At 43.5% G+C, this 27400-nt stretch overlaps 1 protein-coding gene across 3 annotated transcripts in view; it reads right to left on the reverse strand.

The window, feature by feature from the left end:
• LOC308576628 (ephrin type-B receptor 5) overlaps window positions 1-27400 on the reverse strand; it is a 160928-nt gene that overhangs the window by 100545 nt on the left and 32983 nt on the right. For all 3 annotated transcript variants that reach the window (XM_081176259.1, XM_081176258.1, XM_081176260.1), the window contains one exon: window positions 5806-6010. In XM_081176259.1, coding sequence (XP_081032385.1) covers window positions 5806-5884 — 79 coding nt within the window. In that variant the 5' untranslated portion in view covers window positions 5885-6010. The remainder of the gene's footprint in view (window positions 1-5805; window positions 6011-27400) is intronic.

Genomic DNA, 27400 nt, shown 5'->3' on the forward strand with positions numbered 1-27400 from the left:
GACAACTGATGGGAGGCGTGTGCTCAACAATCCTCCTTTTCAAGAGTTGACAGTAACCTGCATTAGAAGTTGCACAGAAAATCAAGGGGTAAATAATGATAAAATACACATCAGCTGTCCTTATTTTCCATCCCCTTCGAAGCTCCGGCCATATTTAGCCTTTTGAGGAAATGCTGGGGGTGTCTTTTCAAAGCATATGAGGGTGCAAAACTTGACAGGTGCTTTCTTTCAGTTTCCATCACCTCAAAAAGTCAAAAATTTCAAGAAGCCGGGGGTTGGTTCCTGAACATGCCATATGTATGGATGACACCCAGCTCTTTCCCCCTGTTCCATCTGAATCAGGAAAGGCAGCTGAGGTACTAGACAGGTGTTTGGAGGCAGCGATGGCGGGATGTGGGAGAACAAAATGCAAGTGAATCCTAAAAAGACAGAGGTGTTATGTTTTCCAAGTTCTTGCATCTGTAAGCTGGAAGACGGCTTGTTCTGGATTGGGTTGCATGCCTTGAAGGACCAGGTTCATAGCTTGGGGGTGCTCCTGGATCCAACATTTTCACTCACGGCCTCACGGGCTTGTTGTTGTTGTTTAGTCGTTTAGTCGTGTCCGACTCTTCGTGACCCCATGGACCAGAGCACGCCAGGCACTTCTACGATTGCCTATTCCCAGCTATAGCTCTCCGCCAGCTGCAGCCTCTTTTAGACAGAGATGACTTAACCAGGGACCTCCAGGCTCTAGTAACTTTGAAAACTATTACAATGCGTTCTACATGGGGTGCACAACACATGACCCACCAGACAACCAAACTCTGCTTTGGGACACCACATGAGGGACATCAACTAAAAGGGATCAATTAAAACAGAACCCAAACTGATGGCTGGGTGTTTCTAGCAAGGAGGTTTCAGGCAAGCAACTATTAAGAACATCTGCTCATCACTGACTCATGGAAAGCTTGCGAACTAGATAAGCCTTCCCACCACTGCAAGAACTGCCTAAAAAGAACGCAAAAAGTAATTTGGTGGACTGACTCTTCTCCTCCTGCCCTGCCTTCTGCATCTTCCTTGAAAAGTGTGCCGCCGCCACTGGAGTAGTGGTGAAAGTCTGAAAGCCTTGGTCAGTTTTACCGCTTATGTGAATTTCCTGAATTGGAGGTGGGGTGGGGGGAGTTTCCCCCAGTTTCCTCGCTGCACTATGCAAATCTCCAAGCTTCTGTAACATGTTGTGCATCCAAATATACCAATTCCCTCCCTGCCTCAGAGCAGTGTGTGCACAAAAGGTTGTGCCTCTATCTACTGATAATTTGTTTCCATGACTGAATTTAAAATTGGATATAATTGGGCATAAGGAGGGTCAAGAATTCTTGTCTGCCATAGTAGCTGAATTACAATATGTGCATCAGAAATTCAACAAGGCGGAGTAGTGCATCCACTCCTGAAAAAACCAATCCTGGATCCAGCAGAGTATGGCATCTCCCGGTCGCAAATATCCCCTTCCTGGGCACCCTCTTGAAAGGGTGGTGGCAGATCAGCGTCAGGGACCTTTGGAGGAAGCAGATTTACTAAGCCCATTCCAATCTGGTTTCAGGCCCAGTTTCAAGACAGAATCAGGCTTGGTTGCCCTGATGGATGACTATTATCAGGAGAAAGAGTCTCTCAGTGACTTTTGATACAATCAGCCAAAATATCCCCTTGGATGGCTCTGTGGGTTGGGAGTGGGAGCCAACCTGTGGCAATAGTTCTGCTCCCACCTCCAGGACTGGTTTCAGAGAGTGGCATTGGGTGGGACTGTATGTCAGCCCCTTGGATTTTGCACTGTGGAGTGCCACAGAACACCACTTTGTCCCCGTAGCCTTGGGTGTGGTTACTGGGGGATTTGGAGCACAATGTCATCAGCACACGTTGCATCTTAACCAGGTGTGGCTTTGCAAGTCCTGGACCAGTGCCTAGAAGCAGTGGAGTGGTGGATGAAGGCTACTAAACTGAACCTGATGCCTGGTAAAATGGAAGTGCTGTGGGTGGGTGGCTCCTAGTTCAAAGAATAAGGTAGGAGGGTGTCTGCTCTAAATGGCATTGCACTCCTCCCAAAGGATCAGTTTCACTGGAGGTACTCCATGATTCATCTTTGTCAAGGAAGACTCAGGTGACTGCAGTGGCCAGAAATGCATTTTTTCAGCTATGGTTGTTTCTGGGTGGAGATAGTCTGGCCACAGTGGCCTATGCACCCAGAACGGCAGCTAGTGCAGAATCCAGTGGCTACACTGCCAAGTGGTGCAATCTACCGCAAGCATGTCACACCTGCAGTGGCTGCCCATACTTTACTGGGCCAGGCTCAAGGTGATGTTCAAGGTGATATAAGGCCCTATCAACCGCGAACCAGGGTACTTGAGGGAGCATCTTCTCCCTTATACTGACCTGCCTCTTCACTGGGATCTATAGATCAGGCACTCCTGATTGTACCATTGTCTGCATGCATCTGTTGGCAATCAGGGAGAGACATTTTCTGTTGTGGCACCTAGTCCCTCTCCTCCAAAAAATGACAAGAACCAACTTTAACTGTGCTTCATCCTCTTTTTTCTTTTGCCAAGCATTAGCTGATCTTTAATATTCAACTTTCAACTGATCTGTTTTGTGTATTTTTAAAATGTGGTTTACTGTATTTATGCTTTTGAGTTAATGTTGTTTTAATATATTCTCAAACCGTCCTGGAATTTGATAATGAAGGGCAGTAATAACAGTAACAATAACAATAATAATAGACAGCCTTCCACCAGTCTTTGGGTCTTTGCTGGGGTACCAATTCCAAACTGAGATGAAACTGGGAGTTTCTGTGTGAAGTAGAGCAAAAGAAATGCAATCGCACTATGCCTAGCAACAGATGACATGGTGGGCAAGCTAGGAAAGGCTTAGCATGTAACTATTGCTGATTTGGCTAAAGGGCACCAGAGTAGAACACTGACAGCAGAGGGACACGGCTGAAATCTTTTTGTAAAAACCACATGGATTTTTGCACCGTCATCATACATGCAGGTTAACATTTTGGGAAGAATCCTGGTGGTTACTGTTTTAAAAAGTTATCTCGGTGATACCTAGTGAAATGAAATGTTTTATAAATTAATGGAGGGGAATGTGGAAATAGAGCTAGAGAAAGTATGGGATATGAACAAATACATACAGTCGTACCTTGGTTCTCAAACACCTTGCGACTCACAACATTTTGGCTCCCAAACGCCGCAAACCCAAAAGTGAGTGTTCCGGTTTGCGAATGTTATTTGGAACCCGGATGTCCGACGCAGCTTCTACTTGAGTGCAGGAAGCTCCTGCAGCCAAGCAGAAGTCACGTCTTGGTTTTCGAACGTTTTTGGAAGTCGGACTTCCAGAACAGATTCCATTTGAAAACCAAGGTACGACTGTACCCTACTAGATGGCAGGGTAGAGGAAGTAAGGTTGGTTTTTTTCAGCTTCAACTGTAGGGCCCTTTTATCTCATGTCCTCATGGAATGCTCCCCCAGGAAGGCTCGCCTGACACCTTCATTACATATCTTTAGGCACCAGGCAAAAACATTCCTCTTCTCCCAGGCCTCTGGTCAATTAAACAATCTAAGGCCTTTTTATAAAAAAAATGTGGGGGGGTATTGTTTTTGTTTGCTATTATAGTATGTATTTTTGTGCTTTTATATTGTAAACCACCATGTGATCTTTGAATGAAGGCTGGTATAAATAATAATAATAATAATAATAATAATAATAATAATAATAATAATAATAATAATAATAATAATAATAATTACTATTATTGCTCCTGCTCAAGAAGTGGTAAAATCATTTCCCACTGTTGGCTCCCAATCTGCGGCATCCTCTATGGGCCAGCGCCATCTGCGGCATCCTCTATGGGCCAGCTCACACACCCTGCTTCTTAGCCAGCAGGAAAAATGCCAAAATGCAAATGGCGTTACAAGATGCATGCGGTGCCATCGGCTGTGAAAATGTAAGCCCAGTGCTGCCAGTTGCCAGCTGGGTTCCTGAGATTTATGCATAACCATCAGAGATCCAGACCTTTCCCAGTTGCTGCTTCCATATTTATGGAGGAAAAACCCAACTACTAAAAATGCACGTGCGCCATTCACAAGAGACAGCGCCACACTTTTTTTTTCAGCTGATGACAAACAGCTGCATCTGCCTTCCCAGAACTTCTACCCATTTCCTTCAAGCAAAGTATTGCTTCTCTCCAGACAGTACGCCCCTTCCTGCAGGTGCTCTGACTTTGCTTAACTCCCTTTGTTCTCGTCTTCGCTCATCACAGATTCCCTCCTTCCTTCGGTTCTCCAGCAATTTTACTCCTGCTTCCTGACCTGTCTCTTCCAAAGGCTTTCATGTGTGAGGGAAAGATGAGCATTCATCGTGAAACGGTTCAGGTCAATGAGCACATGTGGCCACAGGGATTTTCCTTGGCCCGGCAACAGGGCTGCTCATGAGTCATGACACTTTTGCCCTTCCATCTCCCACTCTCTCTTTCCCAGGTTTTTCTTTCTTCTCTCAACCCACATATTTGCCGCCTCTGACCACTTTCTACCATTTCCCAACCTCTTCATTAAACACAACCAAGCACCCCATAAGGGAAATCTACTTTGTTAGGGTTTTAGTCTTGTTTAAAACGTATTGGCTGTTTTCCTGTTTCTAACCGTTTTTAAATTATTTTAATTTCCTTGAGATGGCTGTTTAGAAAGGAATAAATACAGTGGTACCTCGGGTTAAGTACTTAATTCGTTCTGGAGGTCTGTTCTTAACCTGAAACTGTTCTTAACCTGAAGACCACTTTAGCTAATGGGGCCTCCTGCTGCCGCCGCGCCGCCGGAGCCTGATTTCTGTTCTTATCCTGAAGCAAAGTTCTTAACCTGAAGCACTATTTCTGGATTAGCGGAGTGTGTAACCTGAAACGTATGTAACCTGAAGCGTATGTAACCCAAGGTACCACTGTAAATCAACAACGAAAAACATTCATTTCTTTCTATCTTCTTGGCAAGAATGACAGGCCATAAACTGCATCTCGAACAGTGTCATGTAATGTATCCCAAAACCTCACTCAAAACCATTCTGTTTTCTAAACCAGCACCACTCCAATGCAAGGGATCAAACCCCATTCCTAAACCCACAAGCACAAGGAATCACACCCCATTCCTCTCAGTTGGTAGAGCATGAGACTCTTAATCTCAGAGCCGTGGGTTCGAGCCGCACGTGGGGGTGAAAGAGTCTTGCTTTGCAGGGAGTTGGACTAGATGAAGAAGAAGAAGAGTTTGGATTTGATATCCCGCTTTATCACTACCCTAAGGAGTCTCAAAGCAGCTAACAATCTCCTTTTCCCTTCCTCCCTCACAACAAACACTCTGTGAGGTGAGTGAGGCTGAGAGACTTCAGAGAAGTGTGACTAGCCCAAGGTCACCCAGCAGCTGCATGTGGAGGAGTGGGGATGCGAACCTGGTTCACCAGATTACGAGTCCACTGTTCTTAACCACTATACCATGATCCTTGTGGCCCCTTCCTACTCTATGATTCTATGAAGCCCTAAACCATCAGCATCTCAAAGGCATCTCAAATATTCCTCCCCTTCTCCCTTACTGATTTTTATGATAGGAACTCCAACCCAGGATCCACGAACTCTTTATTTTAAAATCCTCTGTTCTCATTCCCTACTGAAGCTGATCAGCAAGTGCCCATGAGCAAGCAATTAAGTTACAGAAAAGACAGTCACCTCTTAACTTGACGCAATAAGGCCAATAGCGTTTTCTCTCTAGAAAGCACCAATATTGCACTTACCTTCTAGAGATGATGCTACACTGAGGATGCATGCCATCCACAGCCAAACCATCCTTGTGGATCTTCTCTTCCCTCTCATGATGGCGTTAGGATCCGCGTAGCTTCTTCAGAGATTCCCACATCTTCCATAAGTCACAACTGCCTCTCAGCACATGTTCCAATTGGACCAGGGGGCATGCAGATCTACACGCATAGGCAGCTCCACCTGAAAGGAGAGAGACGGCAAAAAAAAAAGTATTGGCTGAAAGAAACCACTGCACCAAAAATAGGAATGGGAGTTAAATGGCTGCAAGAGGGGATTAGACAAATTTGTGGGAGACAGACTAATCAATGGCTATTAGCCACTATAACTAAATGGAACCTCCATGTTCAGCAGCAGAATATCAATGAATAACAGCTGCTAAGGGACCAACAGGGCAGGATGCTGCAGTTCTGCCCTGCTTTAAGCTTCCAAAAAGCATCTGGTGGGACACAGCTGGAAATAGAATGCTACAACTCTTGGCTTGGTCCAGCAAGGCTTATCATCTTAAAGCAGCCAATTCTTGTTCCAATTATTTCAGCACAGTTTGCTGTTCTTAACAATAGCCAAAGTGAGGCAAGAATCCATATTGAGCAACCTGGATTTCCTTGTGTCATCTTATGCATGGCTTATGGAGGAGCTTCCACAAACTGCAGTGCTGTTGACTCGCTTTGTGCAAACTTTGCAAACCTGACCTTCCAGCCTAACTAACCTTCTCAAATTGGTTAATGGCTGACTTGAGTTAACAGAAAATCCACTAAATATGAGCCACTCGAGTTGGGGGGATGGAGTGATCTGTATCCCAGGATGGGATAGAAATCCCACCCACCCACCACACCAGATCATCAATGAAGTCCTGTATCCCAACCTCACTGGCGTCAAGTGTTATGGAAGCACACCTCAATAAGGAAATATCAGGTGATAGGATCAGGGTGAGGGGAGCCGCTAAACCAAACTGAAGGGTCTTGAGGCGTGCGCGCGCGCACACACACACACACACACACACACACAGGTTAACCTGTCTCTGCACTAATGGGGCGTCCTGAATTTCAAATTCCAAAAATGAGGGGTGCTAAAAAAATCGTAACATGACTTGGGAAATCAAAACATATTTTGGTTAAATTAATATATTTTAGTTTTGCTTGGCAAGTAAAATGTTAAAACTGCATAGAAATAATTTAATTTTTTTTGTCATGTACTTATTAAGTATTGCCTGACATTTTCAGATAGTAATTTTTTTAAAAAATCAGCTTTCTGAAAGCAGTTTATGTTCTTGGTATCATAGAATTGTAGGGTTGGACGCCCAACCCCTTGCAATGCAGGGTTATTTTTCCCGATATGGGCCACGAAACCACAACCCTGAGATTAAGAGTCTCATGCTCTATTGACTGAGCTATCCCAGCTTCTTCCTCAAACATAGACTTACCAAGCTAGATGTTGTCCAGTCACAAAAAATAATAGCAGATTTGAATTCTTCACACCTGAAAACTTATTTTTAAGACCCTTCACTGGAGAAATTTAAGTTTCATCCCCTAAAATAACATGCCCTACTGCACTAGACCTTAATCTATCAGCCAGGAACTGAATTTCCTCCAGTTGATGGTTCAGAGGTACTGACAAACGGATGTCTAGTTTTCTTCTTGTTTGCGACTTCCCAGAAAACATTATCCATCTGATGGGGCCCCAGTCTCTTCCCACATAGGGAAATTCACACATCATCCCAAATTGGGGACTTGCACACCTTCCTACACAGGAGAGTACAAAAGATAAATTTCAGTAACAGGTGATTTTTCTCTTCGAAAGGCTTTTGGAGGCTACGTTGTGAAAATGAATTTTGTTTTAATACAATTTAATTGTGCAATTAGGAAGCCGTTTCAAGACACCTCCAGGCACAGGCTCACTCAGAGTGGACCCATGTGTCAGAAGGTTGTGTTTGACATTGCATACACCCATGTGAGGAACCAACAGCAAATCCTAGCTCCCTGGAATGTGCACATTTGCAAGATATAATAATAATAATAATAATAATAATAATAATAATAATAATAATAATAATAATTATTATTATTATTATTATTATTATTATTATTATTATTATTATTTTATTTATATCCCACCCTCCCCAGCCAAAGCTGGGGGCGGCTAACAACAATAAAATAATACAACATTCTAAAATCATTTCATTAAAAAATTAATTCAAATCAAATTGATGGCAACCATTGGGCTAGAGTTCTGTGAAGATTGCCAAAGGAGGGAGTCAGGCTGTGCCCTGGCCAAAGGCCTGGTGGAACAGCTCTGTCTTGCAGGCCCTGTGGAAAGATGTCAAGTCCCGCAGGGCCCTGGTCTCTTGTGACAGAGCGTTCCACCAGATCGGAGCCACAGCTGAAAAAGCCCTGGCTCTAGTTGAGGCCAGCCTAACCTCCCTGTGGCCTGGGACCTCCAAGATGTTTTTGTTTGAGGACCGTAAGTTCCTCTGTGGGGCATACCAGGAGAGGCGGTCCCGTAGGTACGAGGGTCCTAGAAAGTAAGAGGCCCTTGTGTTTGTTTTATTGCACACATGTATTGTGGTTTTCTGAATATCCATCAAACACTTTAAAGCCATACCAAAATGCAATACAGTGGTGCCTCGCAAGACGAAAAGAATCCGTTCTGTGATTCTCTTCGTCTAGCGGTTTTTTCGTCTTGCAAAGCAAGCCCATTGACGGATTAGTGGATTAGCAATATTAGCGGCTTATCTGCTGATCGGATCAGCTGATAAGCGGCTTAGAAAAAAGGGGGGAAAGGGAAAAAAACCAGCAGGAACTCGCAAGACATTGTTGTCTTGCGGAGCAAGCCCATAGGAGATTCGTTTTGCGAAGCACCTCCAAAACGGAAAACCCTTTCGTCTAGCGGGTTTTCCGTCTTGCGAGGCATTCGTCTTGCGGGGCACCACTGTATGCAAAGGGCCCAGCACTATCTGCCACATCAGTGACTTCTAAAAACAAAACAAAACTACAGAAAAATGAGGAAAGTCAAGCTGGAAAGAACTGGGCCCCAATCCACAACTAAAAAGTATATTTGCGCTTTGCCTGTTTTCACTGTCATGTCTTTCCACAAGGTATCGCAGGTTGTCTGTTCCCTACCCCTTTAAAGAACCAAATCCCTCATATTTCCTGGGGTGAAAGACAATTAAACCAATTTTACGCTGCAGTATACATATGCCCTTGAATTCCAGGGCTGCTAAAAGCATGTTTTTGTGAGAAGACATGAAAAATGAACATATAAATAAAGTATAGTTAGGCGGATTTCAAATGTATTTCCTTGCAGATGTGCAGGCTGTGGATGTTTTAGGAAAATCTGGGGAAAGGGGATTTGCCGGAGTAAATTGAGCAAGGGAGGGAATTTAAAGAACCATTAGACTGTCAGGCAGTCTCTCCAGGGGAAGTGGAAAGGAGATCCATTGCTTGAACCATTTATAGACTGTCTAAGCAAAGCCGCAGAGAATACTATGGGGAAAGCTGTAAATAATAAAATACCTGTCTTCCGAAACAACCTTTAATACCGGGATCTCAAAGCATCTTGCAGCGTTCAGAAAAAATAAACAACAAAAGAGCCCTGCCGGATCGGAGCAAAATGTCCATTTGGACCCACAACAGCCAGTGTGATGCTTCTGGGGAGCTCATGAACACAACAGCATCATATCTTCTTTGGAAACTGGCATGCCGAGGCATACTGCCTTATATACACAGACTCATTTGTACTGTAACTGTGCCTTTTCCAAAGGTTAGGGGACCACATTTGCAGAGGCAAATGTGTTGTTGTTTTTACATTAGGAAGTCGTCAAGGGCTGGATATGGGAATGGGGGGGAAAGAGAGGGATGTGTGATTGAAATCACAGGACTAACTAGAGCCAAGAGGCCACTCTCCACCACAAGGCTGGGCCATCCACAATAGAGATGCCTTTCCGAATTATTTTAAGGAAGTGAAATGGTAGAACCACACATTATACAAAATACAGGGGCTGCTGCTAAAAATGGGAGCTGTGCGTCAAGATCTTCCTCTTCTCCCAAATGTGTAGTACAAGTTAACATCATGACAAGAGCATAAAAGAAAGTCTTCTCCTGCCTACACTTGAGATCACCAACTGGTGGAGGAACGTGATCCTAGAGGGGCTTGTCCACACTGGAGTTTACTGTGTGTTTGCAGCTGTTTTGCATTCCAATTTAATTTGTGTAGTTCACATAGCATTACCTTCAAGCAACACCAGACTCAGTGCTTTCCCTCTGTAAATTCAGGATTACTCGATACAGGGATATGTTGGGAGAAATTAGACTCCAACCCTCTCCACTTGGGGTCCCAGACAATTTGTTTTTGGGCGGGTTGATCAATCATCGCTTTTTGCTACTCTTGCTTTCCGTGCCCACTACAGTGGTACCTCAGGTTACATACGATTCAGGTTACAGACCCAGAAATAGTGCTTCAGGTTAAGAACTTTGCTTCAGGATGAGAACAGAAATTGTGCAGCAGTGGCGCGGCAGCAGCGGGAGGCCCCATTAGCTAAAGTGGTGCTTCAGGTTAAGAACAGTTTCAGGTTAAGAACGGACCTCTGGAACGAATTAAGTACGTAACCAGAGGTACCAAAGTACATCCTCAAGGCTTTTGTTTTTCCAGTGCACTCCTGAACAGAGGAGCATAGCCTTAGTTATATTTTAATTCCAATTCCCTCAGATTTGCACAAAACCAGAAAACTGCAAAAGTATGTGTTGAGAAGCTGCAACTGCCGGATTGTGTGCTTTTGCACACTTCCTGGATAGGGGTTTTGTTTGTTTGTTTGTTTGTTTGTTTGTTTGTTTGTTTGTTTGTTTTTAAGTAGGTATGTGTGCTGGCATGTATTGGAAAGACCAAAGTTGCTCCCCACATACAAATCAATTTATGCATGGGTGTGACTATGTTCAAAATTCCACCTGGGGAATAGTGGATTCACAGCTGCATAATGCTTAAATGTGGACAAGACAAACTGCTATTTTTCAGTCAGCCCTGTTGTCCTTTGTAGTGCGTGTCATATTTTCATAGCCTTCTACAGTAATTTACCAAAATCTGATAAGTTTGTTAAAGAACCCAAACCCCGGAATCAAATGACCAAGTATGCCATTAATTTATTGCCCCATCCTTTGGAAGAATTTACTATGGATGAGGTGAGGTTTGAAGGAGATTTGGAACAGGGAGACATTACCATATACCTCACTCTGTGTATCTTTGCCCCCCACTCCCCGCCTATCCCAAGATCCCCTCACTCCATCCCTTAAATCACCTACAGGGAAATTCTAGCCTGAGCCAACCTGAACTGTTCTTCCCGCCATTGCATCTATGCTTTTGTCAGGCTGGATTAGACTAGAAAATTACTTTCCCTCCCCCGTTTCTTAAATAAATTATGACTAATCCGAAAAGCTGGTTTTGATTTAGACAGCAGAGGGGGGAAATGAAAGAAAGTTTCTGCTGATTTCAGACTCTCGCTTACCCACAACCAAAGCCTGAGAAGGAAGGAGAATGGATGATATTATAGAGGCAGGCACCACAAGCAACAGCCACAGTATGGGTCTTTCCTCCCAGTTTGAAGGGGGCACTCTGGCACACGGTGGCCCTCTTTCAATTCCAGGGGAAGACCCACAGAACGCTCGAGCAGCTATAGGTACAGACTGAACGGAGCCCAGGCTTCAACTGCAATCGCACAATGACTTTCATTCCCCAGGAAAGGCTCTTGCAGAGGAAAAAGCAGCTAACAGCGACCGCTCCACATTCCTCTGCATTCTTCGCAGTGCTCCGTGCACAAAGAGAGTTTCTTCAAGGCAACCTTCAGGTAAATAAATCACTTTCAGAGGAGTAGCAGTGCGAGTCCCTTGCAGCAAGAACAACAAAGAGCCTTGTGGTACCTTAAAGACTTAGCAAATTTATGATGGCATAAGTTCATCGGATGAAGCAAACTGCAGTCCATGAAAGCTTATGATGTTAGCCAAAAGGCTCTTTGTTTCTTCTGAAAATAAATCTGGATATGCCAAGATTCAAGCACACAGTAACTACTGAACCTGGGGAGTACCGGAAAGGGATTCAGTTCATCTACCACCAACGAATTATGGCAAAAGAGAGGAACTACAGCCTCTGTAAAGCAACAGAACTGGTCCTCTATAAAAGCTTTTAGATCAGGTTTGTTTTCTGGTCTGGGCAAAAAAAGGGCCTCTGCTTTTGACGTTGAGAACAGCGCCTGCCTCACTTCTGCCTTGCCCAAACTTTTAGAGACATGGAGAGAGCCACAGAGGGACTACGCCCTTTTCTTAAAACAGCACGCTAGATAGGCATTTGATGGGAGCAGAGTCTGCTGATGCGCCAAATAACCTCATTCCCCATCTGTACATTTCCATGTCCCCTTGAAATAAATTTCTAAAATATGTTGGATGGAAATCTGCACATTTCTCATTTAAGTTCAACATCTCATATTCCCCATCCAAGGGATTACTGCTCCTCATTTCTGAGCCTATGGATTAGAAGATACGGACCTCTGAGCTAGCACAAGATTAAATCCATACCATAAATATCTGGTGCAGAATATATTTTAATGTAGACCCAGGCCTGCATAGCCGGAAAACCACCAATGTAAGAGCAGCTTGTCAGGGGATGAATAAACATCCCATGTTTGCCTGGGATAGAGAACCGGGAGAAATGTACTAATAATAAATGAGGAGGAGGAGGAGGAGGAGGAGGAGGAGAAGAAGAAGACAGCCAAACCATCAGGCATCTACAGACCATTGGGCAACATCAGGCTTGCTGCAGAATCTCAAAAGCCCTGCTTCAGAGCTGCTATGGACCCTTGTCTTTCTCTTCACTTTTAGCAACAGATAACCATGTCCGTTTGTTTGTTTGTTTGTTTGTATACGTTTTATATTTCACACACACACACACACACAGAGAGAGAGAGAGAGAGAGAGAGAGAGAGAGAACAGTATACCTGTCTACAACCAGAACATATTCCCTGCAGTTCCCAGTGTTGATGGGTGCGTTTATATTCCCAGTGTGGGATTTATTTGCACATGGTGACACCATCTAAAATGTTTTCTGTATGAACGATCTGACTTGGCGCACCCTAGCCACCCACCCTCCATCAACTACAGCTCGTTGTCCCTGGGGGAAACTGTGTGTGCGAAGCTGTAAAATATCACAAAGTCAATTAGTGACAGACGAACCCCTCTAAGCCCCGCCCCCACCCCAGGCAAAATACAACAACAATGGAAATTGCTTTGTCTGCATTATCACCACCACTAACTTGGACCTGTGGGCAGCGAGTTGGAAACATCCAAACGGAAAACAACATGCAAACATTTTCCCTACGGGAACCCCAAAGCCACATAATTTGTACCTTGCATTTGGGATGCATCATATAACTATGTTATACAGGAAGGATCCGAGTAGAGGAAAAGAGAGGAGGTTCAAGCAGAACAATCGCTAAGCACACAAAAAATTCCATGGGCAACTTGGAAATCCTGGTCTTATTTTCACTGGCGTTTACCCAATTGTCCACAAAGACAAAAAAAGGTGCAGCTGAATAGCGTCACCCAACACCTGCCATCTACGAGCCAGGAGATGCTAGCGCCATAAAGTGCTCATCATATAATAATACTTCTTTAAATAGTACAAAAATGGTTTCCATTCTTCCACAAAAAGATGAAGGTTTCACAGTCGTATTGGCAGGGGGTGAACTAAATGACCCTTGGGGTTCCTTCTATCTCTTCAATTCTATGATATGGGGAGGTCATGCTGATGTATATTTTGCTCTGGAAGGCTGAGTTTGGTGAGAATCAAGTATATACTTCCAGAGTTAACGCTAAACACATTATTTCTGGTAAATGAGCCACCGTAGCCACTAGAGGGCCGTGAAAATTTGTATCCCGGGCTTTTAAGACTTATCTACCCATGTACTATCTGAAATCAAAATGGCGCATTCATTGCCAGATGCATTTTTTTTTCCAGCTCTCCCACCCCACTATTACAGCACAATCTAAAGTAGTCACAACACAGGTGGAAAGTAAAAGGAGGAAGAGCGAGGAGAAGGACCTGAAAATACAATAAGAAGGGCTGAGAGACAAACTTTCAAATAATAATAAAAAAGTACTGTACATAAAAAAAGGAGAAGCCATCCAAGGTGCTTTTTGTTGGGGTTTTAAAATAGAAAACGATTGCAGCATCATGTGTTTCAGGAAGTGCTACAGTATGGAAAATTGACAAATACAGAAAATATTGGGTGGAAGAGAGAGAATTAACATGATTTGAAGTAGCAGAAGAATGTAGAAGGATTTCTCTACTCTGGAAAATTTTTAGATTTATAGATTTTATATGCAGTTTATTGTTTCTTCTGCACCTCAAAACAACTGTGTTTGATTTTTAAAGCATCAGACATGGTCTAAAAAGCTTTCATGACAGAAGGATACTGTTCATATTTTAAATAGGCCTGGGATGTCAGTCACCTGACAAGTTTAGACAGCCTTTTATTTGACTGAGTGAAATAATGTCAAATATCCCATGAAGTCAAGAACAACCTTGTCTATGTTGGCATTTGCCCTACCAACAATGAATTTTCTGCTATCCACACAGAACAACCAAGTTATTAAAAAAGGACACAAATCTGATCTTCAAAATGATACTATTAAGAAACCAGTGGTAATAAATTTTACAACTACTGCAGACCTGAAAAGCCTCCATTAGAGTAGGTCCAAATAAAATATCTGTGGGTGGCTCCTGCATAAAAAGTTATGAATTTGAAAGAAAAATACTCTCTGCCCTGATATTTGTTATGTTTATATAATCCTCTAGTTGATGGTACTTCGAGGATCTGATTAAGCGAACTAAAGCCCATGAAAGCTTATACCGCAATCTATTTTAAATATTTACCTTGCAAATAAATCTGTTAAGCAGGAAGTATCCCACCTTTTTATAATCACTTCATGGGATCATCTGATAACAATGGCAAGTGTGAAGGTCCCTTGCTCTCTGGGAGCCAGGGTCAAACATATGCATATATGTTCATATTAAGTCTGGCTCCAGTGTGCTCCCAACTCTGTTGTTTGAAGCTGAGTACACATCAGGTGAGAGCTGGACCATAAAGAAAGCTGATATCCAAAGAATTGATGCTTTTGAATTCTGGTGCTGGAGGAGACTCTTGAGAGTCCCATGGACTGCAAGAAGATCAAACCTCTCCATTCTGAAGGAAATCAGCCCTGATTGCTCACTGGAAGGACAGATCCTGAAGCTGAGGCTCCAAGACTTTGGCCACCACATGAGAAGAGAAGACCCTGGAAAAGACCATGATGTTGGGAAAGATGGAGGACACAAGGAGAAGGGGACGACAGAGGATGAGATGGTTGGACAGTGTTCTCAAAGCTACCAGCATGAGTTTGACTAAACTGCAGGAGGCAGTGGAAGACAAGAGTGCCTGGTGTGCTCTGGTCCATGGGGTCACGAAGAGTCGGACACAACTAAACAACTAAACAACAACACATCAGGTTACCAACCATCAACTGTATCCTGTAGCTGTTTGAGAAATACTCATGTTGTGCTCTCTCTCTCAAACCAGTTTCCATCTGATTTGAAAACGGAAGTTGCAGTTAAGGTGAGGCGTGTGCATTTCAGGTAGCCGTTGCGCATGCGCAGATGACAGCTTCAGTGAACCGGAGTTTGCCGCAGGGAAACAAATCAGGTATTGTGCTTCAGGTGAAGGCATTCCCGCCTCATCTCTGGAGTGAACAGTAACATAAGAAAGTAGCTTAGAACATATGGGGGGGGCCTAGCTACGGTTCAAGATGCTGATGTGCACACAGCCATAGATTTAGCTCACATTCCACATTTCTTACACACAAGAGTGGCAATCATGAGTTCTGACGCAGTCGTACCATCTCCAGACTTGTACCATCAGCAAGGTTACTGCATCATGCAACTTCAGACCATATCTAGGATCTGAAGTGGGCAGAGGGCCTTCTCGGTAGTGGCACCTGCCCTGTGGAATGCCCTCCCATCAGATGTCAAACAGGTAAGCAACTATGACTTTTGGAAGACATCTGAAGGCAGCCTGGTATAGGGAAGTTTTTAATGTTTCATGTTTTATTGTGTTTTTACAGTTTGCTAGAAGCTGCCCAGAATGGCTGGGGCAATGCAGTCAGATGGGTGGCATATTATTAGTATTATTATCATTATTATAATCATCATCATCTATAGAAAAGTCCTCTGCGGCCCCTGGCTCTCTCCAGACAAGCTTCTGCATCCTTTCTCTCCAGTTAAGCCACACAGCTGGCCTGTCTCCCCTTAGAAGCTGTGCAAAAACATTTACAAACATCTCTGGAGAGGCGGAAGTACACAACCCAAAGCACATCTGACAAGACCCCAGCATTTTATGAGGGGGAAACCTTAGTGTGATCAAGCATGATGCTCTATGCAGTTTGAAAGGGAAAGTAGGGTGCTCATTTTTAAAAGAAATTAACTTAATTATCTCTATTCTTTATTACTGTCTTAATAAATAAGTACTTGGAGATATTCAGTGATGATTAATCGCCGAGTGGTCCAGTGACTCTGCTTTTCTAGACTGACAAAATGTGAACCCTAATTTTCATAGGGAAGCGATTCGGAGAATAACTTGCCCAAAGCTATCCAGCAATTCTGTCTCTCTTACACCAAGGATTCCAACCCTGCCCACAAAATACCACCATCCCCAGAGCTCTCCGCTAAACGACCCACACATAGTGCATACTGGAAATTGAGTCTCATCACAGTCATTACGCTTGCACCATAAAATGGTCACTGGCAGACATACTCCAGACGCGTGGCGGCTGATAAAGAGCTTTTAATTATTTCAACTAAATTGTTCAGTGAGTCAATATCCCTTTATCTTCTCATCATTAATTACTACATCACTATCACCACCGCCATGAGTTATTTTAAATAACTGGGACGTTTTAGAAGCGTTGCACTAGGATTTTTTGCTTCACAAGCTATAACCTGAAGGGTGCTTGGATATTCTGAATACTAGTTTTGTTTTGTTTTGTTTTTTAATTACTTGATATGGGGAGATCATATCTCAACTCAGTGTAATATTTCCCAGGCGCCTCTCCCAGAACTTAATTGCACGGCTGAGCAATGAAGAACTCCTTTTTTTGCAGCATGAAATTATGACAGGTTTCCTACAACCTTTGTAAAAAAAAAAACAAAAAACAAAAAACTGAAGAGGTTCTGAGGTGACTGGCAAAGACAAACAGGGAACCTGGCTTCCGTTTTTTAAGAATGTAAGTACAGCCCTATAGCTGGATCAGGCCCAAGGCCCATCTAGTCCAGAATCCTATTCTCACAATAGCCAACCAGAAGCCTATCGGAAGCCCACAAACATGATGTGAGTGTAACAGTGACTCCCAGCAACAAGTATTCAGAGGCATCCTGCGGACAGTAGAGACTGTCACTGAGAGCCTTATCCTCCATGAATTCGTCTAATCCTCTTTTTAAAACCATCCAAGTCGGGGGCCCTCGCTGCCTCTTGTGAGAGCAAATCCCATAGTTTTAACTATGCATTGTGCAAAGAAGTACTGCCTTTTGTCTGTCCTGAACCGCCCAACGTTCAGCTTCATTGCATAGCCCCTGAGGTTTCTGTAGTGACCAGGGTTGCCTGAATTTCATAAGCCCAGAATTTTATCTTACCCTCTTGGACACTTTCCAGAATGCAAAGACAGAAGAATGAGGCAGGCAGGCAGAGGAAAACTACATATGAGCCATTTTTTAGTATGTGTGTGCTTGCCTGCAAGTTAGTCTCAGCTGAAAGCTTTCCTACCATTCCAACCCGGGCCATTTCTCATAAGACACAGCATCTCTGAGCACACCGCCGCACTTGACAGGCAGGCTAAGAATGAGTCACAAGACGAAAGCTTGTACTGCAACCTTTGCAAAAGACAGGCACTCTGAATTCTGTATATGTTCATAAGCACTCTTCTCATGGCATGCAGGCTTATCTCAGCAAAAGAGATTCCAAGCACAGGGCCCTGAAGAGCAAACTGCCACACTTTCTCTGGAGAGGACCTCTGCCTGAAGTAAGCAGCTGCCTCTATGTGGCAGATGTGGCTAAAGTTATAGTGGACTCCTATGAGGACCAGGTCTGAGATCTGCTTCCAGCACAGAGCAGGACTGTGGCAAGTGCTATTTTCAAAGTTATCATCAAGTTCATGTTTATTCTGAGCTGGAAGGAAAACATATAAAGACTCAAGGAATACGCCTTGGCATTTATTTTTTAAAATATACCACTTTCATTTCTACCTTGTGTGTTTATCCATTGGTTTGCAGTTCAAAGATCATAAAACATGAATCTTAATCTTGGAACAAATAAAGGCTAAGAGTGAAAGAGAGAACTCACAAAGATGACTGATGCGTCCATCCATTGCATGAAGAAGGGGAGGCATCCTTGCATCAGCTGCAGCGTAGCAAACCCCACCAGCTGCAGATTTCAGGGACGGGCAGTGGCTCCACCCCTCTGCAGCACCCGAAACACCCAGCAACTGCCATGCTGCCCTCTAGCTCCTCTGCCACCTGGAACCCCACCCCAACACCCAGCCGCCATGCCACCCTACAGACCCCTGTGCCCTTCACCTGATTGGTGTCCTCCATCCAGATCTTTTAGATTACAATTCCCATCAGCTCCACCCAGCACGGCCATGTTCTCTTGGGCTGATAGGTGTTGCAGTCTGAAACACCCAGGAAGCACCGGGTTGGTGATGCTGTCCTAGGGAGTGAATAATACTCACTGTTCCCATGCTGCCATAGCCCAGCACAGAAAGCACAGTTCACTTGCCAAAAGAGATTCTGACTTAAACACCAGGAAGAACTTTGTGACAGCAAGAGCTGATCAACAGTGGAACAGACTCCCACAAGAGGGGGAGGACTCTCCTTCCCTGGAGATTTTAAAGCAGAGGTTGGATGGCCATTTGTCATGGATGCTTCAGTTGAGATTCCTACAAATGCATGTGGTTCGACTAAAGAAAGAAGAGGAGTTGCAAGAGGACTGGAGGAAATTTAAGGACTATTTGAATAAATATTGTAATATAAAAAATTAGAAATTACTTGAAAGAAACAAAAATAGGCCTAGGATCAAACTAAGCTATAATTAAATAAATGGGATTTAGAATGTTAAGAAAAGTGAATGGGATGGACTATAATTGGAAATTGGTTTAGCTTAATAATGATATTGGAAAGCTGTTACTTTTAATTACAAGGAAACTCAGAAGGGAGGGATTTGAGGAAGTCAACCAAGAAGTTTAAAAGGTTGAATTTGTGAAGAATTAAGTTTGTTGTTATTGTTTATCTGTTTATTGTTCCCTTTTTTTCTTTTTCTGTTTTTGTGTATTATTTTGCTTTGTGGTTTGTGTTATCATTGTGGAAAATCTAATTAAAAAATTATTTAAAAATAATTACAATTTTGTTATCTGAAAATAAACATAAAGCCTTAAAAAAATTTTTAAAAATAATTACCCTTGTGGTCCTTTCCAACTCTACAATTGCATGAATTCCAATTGGCTACATAGCAGCATGACATTAACTCCTGAAGTGATCCTTGACTGGCTAAAGTCACACACAGTGACTGAGAAGGCAAAATGGCACCGAAAGAGGAGCCACAGGAGAAATGAAAAATGTATGTTTGGAGGGGCAGTTTCACAATCCGTCATTTGATCCCAATTTCCTAATACATTTTCAGGTGAAATCTCTCATTTCTAGATATGGGAGCCTTCCCTGCCCCCCTCCCAAAGCAATGATACAGATGGAGGTGGGGTCATTTTTTATGGCACGCTGGCCCAATCAGCTTCAAGGAGAACTGAATTAATTTAACATGCTAATTTACCTTCAGCCAATGTTAGCGAGGCTCCCACAGTCAGGGCTTCCTTTGAAGCCAGACAATATGCTGAAAAGATTCCCCAACTGTGGTTCCTTACAAGATGAAACAGTCTAGACAGCCAGAGTTTATCACTTCAAAGCAATGGATGGGCCATTAAGCTAAGGGAAGGGTAGATTTGGCAAGGGACAGTATTTGACAAGCATCTCAAATAAGCAATTTCCAGACAAAAGGGGAAAGGTGATAATTACTGGGGAAATCCATGTGTCACATGTATACTTGAGCAGGCATGTTTACAAAACTGCATACATGATTCTTTCAGCCAGTCCTTACAACTGGAAGGATTACAAAGGTTTCACCAAGAATGGGTAAAATAAAAATCGTTCACAGTCAGAGTGCGGATAGGGTGTTAAAAGCTCTTGCAGTAATAAGCCAGAAAGGACCATTTTTTGGGGGTGGGGAGGAGGCATTCCAAATAGATAAAAGGTGCTAGAGGAAGAAAAGCAAATAGTAGCAGGATGGGTGAAGATGCAGAGGGTGTGCAGTTCAAAACAACCTATGTCTAAGAATACCAGCCATAAAGCATGCTTTTTCTCCTCTCTTTCCTTACAGTCTTGCGTCGAGTCAAAATCTAAACAACTGCTTTCTATTATAACAACCTCCCAGCTCATGCAACGAACTGCTTTTCTGATCAACTGATTGGTTTATGGACAAAAGGGGAAGCAACGCTATCTGGAAAAATGACTTTTCAATGGGAACAGGCCCAAGGCATAAATGAACAAACAAGAATTGTGAGCAGGAAAGCGGGAATTATCTAGGGATGACGCAATGGGCACCCTGCTTGCCATTAATGTTTTTGCAAGGTTGCAAACTTCAGTCAATCCCATCCAGGTACCTGCAACCCAGGATAGCACTCCATGCAACCGGTGAAGTGGGCTGCAGTCCACAAAAGCTTCTGCAGTGATAATTTTGTCTGTTTTTAAGGTGCCACATGACTCATTGTTGTTTATACCCATGTGATGAATATTCATTTTATTTTCTAAAATCAAACAGCTATAATTAACAAACACAAAAGGGTGAAGAAGGGGGGGTTAATTCAGTGGGCGTTTTTTAATTTTTTAAAAAATTAAACAATTTTCATGAGATATTTGATTTCAGATGAACAGTTTTCTATCTGACTTTCTGGAGTTTCTGGGCACAAACCACAAATTATGTGTTTACGAGTTCCAAAATCTACAGCAGGGCAATTTCCTTTATTAGGCCAACCAAAATATCATAATATAGTGAAAAAGTGCTCAAGTTTTCCAGAACTCTTAATCAGACTGGATATTAAGCAAAAGGGGTGGGGAAGGTGCTTTGAGACAGCTTAGTATTAAAAGCCATAGAGTCCACATTGCTCTTCAGTCTTAAGATGGGAGTCTGGGAAGATGTAGCCAATTTAATGGATTACATAGACTCTCCTAAGTGCTATCTGTGCAGGCTTCGGGTAATACCTAGGACCACCAGAACAAAGAAACAAAATGGCTGACTCTCCATTTTTTGAAATGTTAAATCCATTCGTTGTCTAGATCTTTCACCAGTTTTAAGCAGAACACAAAGAGCAGCAGTGAAGAAATACAAGCTCCCACAAAAAAAGAGATGAGTATGGAAATATGGCCATTAAGTTGAACAACTATCAGCCCCAATTCCCTTTTCAATGAAGGAAAAGGCTGCACATCTCTTTCTCCCACTCATGATCCCTTGACACCTTTTGGCCAGTGTTGTATAGTGGCTAGATCGTTGGAATACGACCTGGGAGACCCCTCTGTAACTACATCAACATTCATCCTTGGCCCTTTGCTTCCAGGATCACCAAGCTTGGCAGTTAGTGCCCCTTTCCTTAAAGAGAGCACCCCAGATGTTTACCACAGAAACAGGTCTGAGATGAGAGCAGGGATCTAACAGCTGTAACAGCCATAGCCACTGCTCTCTCACATGAAATGCTGGAGAACCTTAAGCCGAAGGTTCCCTGTCTCTTCCACGTTTGTAGCACTGCCTCTTACCCATCCTGCCAAAGGGAGTTCAGAAAAGTGAGGCAATATGGGTATATGCAAAAGGGTTTGGGACATTTATTACACTCATAAATATACAAGCCAGAAGAAGGATTGACTCATGCAATCATTTTTGTGGTTCAACAGGCAACGCAAAGTAATTGCCCCATTCAGTTGCACAGTATATTGGCCTTATGATTGAGCACAGTACATAGTAATGCAATAAATTACCATGTCCAGGAGTTAAGCGTGATCCTGCTTAAAGAGTAGTGAGCTGCAACGGCTGACTTTCCAGTCTACTCCCACTGCTCTTTGTCAATAAATAAAGTAAAAGAAATATATATGTCAAAAGACACACACTTCCATACTAGGAATATGAACTGAGCATGCAATCCTATTAATATATACCTGGGACTTACTTCTGAGTAAATATGCATAGGATTGCAACATCCATCTGTCTTTACCCTTTGTTCCTGCTCCAAGACACACAATTTTCTTTTATTTATTAAATTTCTATACTGCCCTTCATCTGTGGATCACAGAATAGTTTACAATATAAAAACACAATAATGCATAACACAATAGCCGCCCAAAAAAACTCACACAGTTTTTAAAGATTGTTTAATTAGCCAAAGGCCTGGGAGAAGAGGAATCTTCTTGCCTTATGTAATGAAGGCACTGGGCAAACTTCCCTGGGGACAGCATTCCACAAGCAGGGAGCCACTGCAGAAAAGGAGCTACAGGGAACCAATATATGGAAGTAAAATTGCAGGAGACTGGCAAGAGGATCGCTGGAAAGGCTGTGTGCCATTATCGTATTTTGCCACTGCGCAAAACAAACATGGGAAATGGTACTGAAGGAATCTTTTATTTTGAAACAAGAGGAAATTTCTATGCAAAGCCGGGGACATGATGCAAACTTGCTCTTTTTGTCTTGTGTATGCAGCCCAGATAATGGAACTTTTTTTGTCAAGAAAGCGAATTCTCCTGGGGCAGGATTCCAATTTTATTTCTCATTTGTTTAGTGTAGAGTGCATCTAGCCCAGACTAACTTCCAATCATCTAAAATTCTGCTCAGACACAACAGAGACCTGAGAGAAGGTTCTCTTCCTCCTGACATATATTTGGGTCACAGAAGGGCACAAAGAGAGCTTCGTCCTTCTCTCCCCAGATTCTGCTTTCCAGCTAAGTGTGTCCATGCTCCAGCCAGTGTAAGGTGCAATCAGTACTTTGGCTGCTGAGGCCGGTGTGCAAGAATGTCAAATAAATATTTCAGGTTTGTAGCATCACTTTCTGATGTGCGATTGAGTTATTTTTAGTGCTGGAGTTGGAGGCGACAACGCATAAATCTCCATGCCCATTTCACTGTCTGCACAATCACAAGTTCATCTATATTTCATGGGAGTTGTTGGGGACTAGTTTCTTCTATCAACAACCACAACTGGACTGGAAACCAAGAGATTACACTTAAATAAGAAATCCAGGCACAAAGGTATTCCCACCCCCACCCCAAAAAAATCGGAGCCGGAGTCTGTGTGGATTCCAGCAAGCACTGGGACAAGTCCCGACAAATTTTCTGTAGTGACAGAAACACCTCCCTCCACAGATGCAACGGGCGGGGGGGGGGGGGGGCAGAGAGAATCTGTTTAGTTGACATATTTTGCAGATTACCTCACATATATCGTCAAGCCAAATGGAGACAAATTTATGCATTAATATGTGCAGCTAAGTTACAGGTAAACCAAGCAAGGGGCTTCTCATCATTAGGTAAAGGGACCCCTGACCATTAGGCCCAGTCGTGACTGACTCTGGGGTTGCGGCGCACATCTGGCTTTATTGGCCGAGGGAGCCAGCGTACAGCTTCCGGGTCATGTGGCCAGCATGACTAAGCTGCTTCTGGCGAACCAGAGCAGCGCATGGAAACACTATTTACCTTCCCACCGGAGTGGTACCTATTTATCTACTTGCACTTTGATGTGCTTTTGAACTGCCAGGTTGGCAGGAGCAGGGACCGAGCAACGGGAGCTCACCCCATCGCGGGGATTCGAACCGCCGACCTTCTTGCTGATCAGCAAGTCCGAGGCTCTGTGGTTTAACCCACAGCACCACCCGCGTCCCTTCTCATCATTACTTCCAAGCATAAAGTTGTTTGTCATTTTTTAACCCCTCGACTGCTTAGGCCTCGAGTTCCTAGCAGTGGGCTGCCAAGTTTCTATGAGTTGCCCAAGTACCCACCCTCAGAGAAGGATGCTTGCTCAGTCTCTGTACGAGTCCCTGATCTGGTCTCTTCTCTTTCCAGATCAGTCCCCCACTAGACAGGAGTGGGTAATTTTGCCATAACGCTGCATCAGACACAGCCATTCACTCACTCCCAAAGGATAGGCAGTAGCAGAATTACCTGTGGGATCTCTGCATGAGTCACTGCTCTAGGTGCCTCAAGCTCAACATAGGGGGTAGGACAATGACACTCTTAACATATTTTAAGGTGGGGTTTTGTTTTGTTTTTGTAATGAAATGCCTTCCATTTTAATTCAGAAAAAGTGTGTGTCTCAGATATCAAAATGCTTATATCGGTTTACATTCTCCAGACACTTGTAGGCAATCTCTTTAGTCATCATTTAGCCAGTATCTACCATTCGTTGGGCAACATGCCTCATCAATCGTCTGCAGTCCATTAATAGCTTCTGTTGCTCTTCTCTAAACTCCTAACTCATCAACGTTACTGAGGACTGAGACATGCACAATTAAACAAAGATACAGGAGGCTAGCAATCAAATGCCCTCCCCCAATAATCATTACTTTGCCCCCCTTCTCAGCTGTCCATTCACTACAAAAAACACGGGCACTATTATTCCCTAGGCTCTGCCAGAGGTTTTCCTCCAGACCGGCTCTCCAATTGGCCCCAGCACTCCCTCAATCTTATTCCACCTCTTTTTATCCCAATTCTCTGCCATTTTCCTAAGGTTCTCTGCATTTTGGTCCACTGTTTCCTTGGTCACTTTACATCTCCTAGAACCCCAACAACAATAGCAACTTTCGGGTCTTCTCTCACTCAGGTTTCAAGCTCCCACCATTTTAATCTTTGTTCCCTTTCTGGGGGAAAAATGGAGGGAGCCAGCCCCAATTCCGTTTTAAGATTTTCCTCCTAAGCCAATTGATCTCCTCCTCCTGCTGCTATTAAAGGAGCATTATTTGTCAAGCTGATGCGACCAGAGTTCTTTCCCTCAACCATCAGAATGTTTGTGAACATGGCATGGCATCACAGCAGCCCAGAAAATGTCACGGGGCAGAAGCCTTGGGGCTTATCCACACTTCCGCTTGTCGCATACCTAGAAAGCACAGCTCAGAGCGTTTCCCCCCTTGCCCTGCTCCTTTCCAAGGGAAAACCGGAATTGCCATTTGCTCAACTGAATGCTAGATAGCTCTTTCCCCAGGGGAAAGCAGTGGGACAACAGGAAGGGCAGATACATCCTCCGGCAGTGTTAAGAAACTGGGATAATCTAGGAGCCAAATGGCTTCTAGGACCTGGGTTGTGGGTGCTAAAATAGAATGACTAGTTGCCACCGGAGGGGTGGGCAACACTTTTTATTATTTTGATAAGCATGAATTAATACGCAATGCACATAAGTGACACATTTTTAGCAGAAATTGTCAATATGTGTTTTTTTTGGTGTTTACAATAAAAATATTGGTACCATACTTCAGTTTTCAAAACACTCTACTCTTTATTGTTAAACTCTTTAACATATTGTCTATCCTTTACATATACATCAACACTTCAGAGCACATACATTTCAGTAATCCTTGAGTGTCAGCCAGGCATTAAAAAAAATGGCACCCAGACTTTTTGAGGTGCTCTTCAGGGGCAAAATGCACCTGGCACCCTGCTAATTTCAAACGCTGCCCTCAGGGCAACAACTGCTTATATACTCAGTTTGCATGTGCTTGGTTTTTACTTTTTAAATGAAGGATGCTATGATTGAGAGCTGCCTTGACAATGACATTCTGCTGTGAGCTCTTACATTAGGTGTCCAAGGAGCCAGGCACAATTACTCAGAATTACTTTGGTGGGGCAGTGAAACGAAAAGTTCTTCTATTTACTTTTTATTTACACAAATACTTGGCTCAAGGTGCTCAGAGAGGAGAGTCCAGGCAGATATCACTTTAACTTCAGCAGCAGAGCTGTACCAGGAGCCTTCAGTCCTTTTCTCTGAATACTAACAATACTGTGTTAATTTATCTTCATTTTGCAGAAGGGGTCTGCCAAGAGAATAATGGCTTGCCATAGGCTACCTAGTGAGTTCATGGCAAAAGTGAGATGTAAACCAGAGACTTCCTGGCTCACAGCACATTCTGTTAACCAGCGTCTTGGGATGGTCACGGAAACGGCATAAATTGCTCAGGCAACAGACAGAGCGCTCTTTAAAGCATTAGCGTTGAACAGGTGCCAACCATCAATGCTTTCATGGGCTATGTGACTCTGTGCACAGTTACCTTGGCTCACGTTCAACTGAATTCAATAGGGCTTTTGCACAAATACCTGTGCACACAGAATTGGAACCACATTTTGAAGCAGCATGTATTGGATAGAGCCCAGAGTTAGTCAGGTTGCAAATAAGGGGGAGAAAGTTAGGTTTATTGTTAGAAGTCTCTCTCTCTTTCTTCCATACACACAGAAAAAGTACTGAAACAAATCAGGTTCTATAAATATTACCAAGGAGTGGGATTCAACTATTGAGTTGCATCAACAGAAGCTCTGTGCAAGGGCTTCCACTTGTACAATGGGGCTTCCTCCCTCCCCCTGCCCGCCTCTCTGAAATTGGGTCAGGGGGTCAGGAGAAACCCCAGAACAGAGAGGGAGGATCGTTCTGTCCAGCAAGCCAAAATACTTGCTCTGACAGAAGGATTTCCTTCCTCCCTAATTTCTTGAATAAGACATTGGATTTGAACCATGATTTGACTATCAGGAACCACTTCACATATTCAAATACAATCTCCTTCTGCTGCCTTTCCCTTCATTATTTAAAATGTTTTTCGGACCATCAAATTGGGCAAACTATGATCCTCATTAATCACACAGTGAGTCTCCCATTGAGACACTGAAACCATGGTTTCATAGTTCGTTTCAATCCCAGAGTTGTAGGTAAACTGTGGTTACGGGAAAACATGGCTTGCCAGATTCAGGCACAGCACTCTTCCCCAAAGAGGGAGGTGGGGGGGGGGGGAGAGAAGCACAAAGGCCACAAAGACATTCCAAATTTCCATGTCATGGTTTGCCAATCAACTCCCTGATGTCTGGAGAGAATTGCTGTGAGCACAAGCAGGAGAGGAGAGCAGAGCAGGTAAGGAACAAAAAAATAAAATAAAACTGCACAGTCTAAATTACCTAAAGGGGCTGTTCCAGTTTACAGCGTCCTTTTATTTTGTCTTCCTGCAAATTCTTTTTACAGAATATGGCTCTCCTGTCAGCACAGTTCAGGGGGAAATGTACAAGGCACAGATGCAGCAGAGTCACAAAGACGCAGAAAGAGACGTCCCCTCAAGCAACCTCACTGAGTTGTGCTAATTTTATTCACTAAGAGGTAGATTTTGAAAATCCAAGCAACCAGCTACTCATTCTCCGAGTGCATACAAAATTCTGCCCGGCACCAGCTGGACACGAGGGAA

This window comes from Podarcis bocagei (genome assembly GCF_964188305.1).
Source record: "Podarcis bocagei genome assembly, chromosome: 17".
NCBI classification, from domain to species: Eukaryota; Metazoa; Chordata; class Lepidosauria; order Squamata; family Lacertidae; genus Podarcis; species Podarcis bocagei.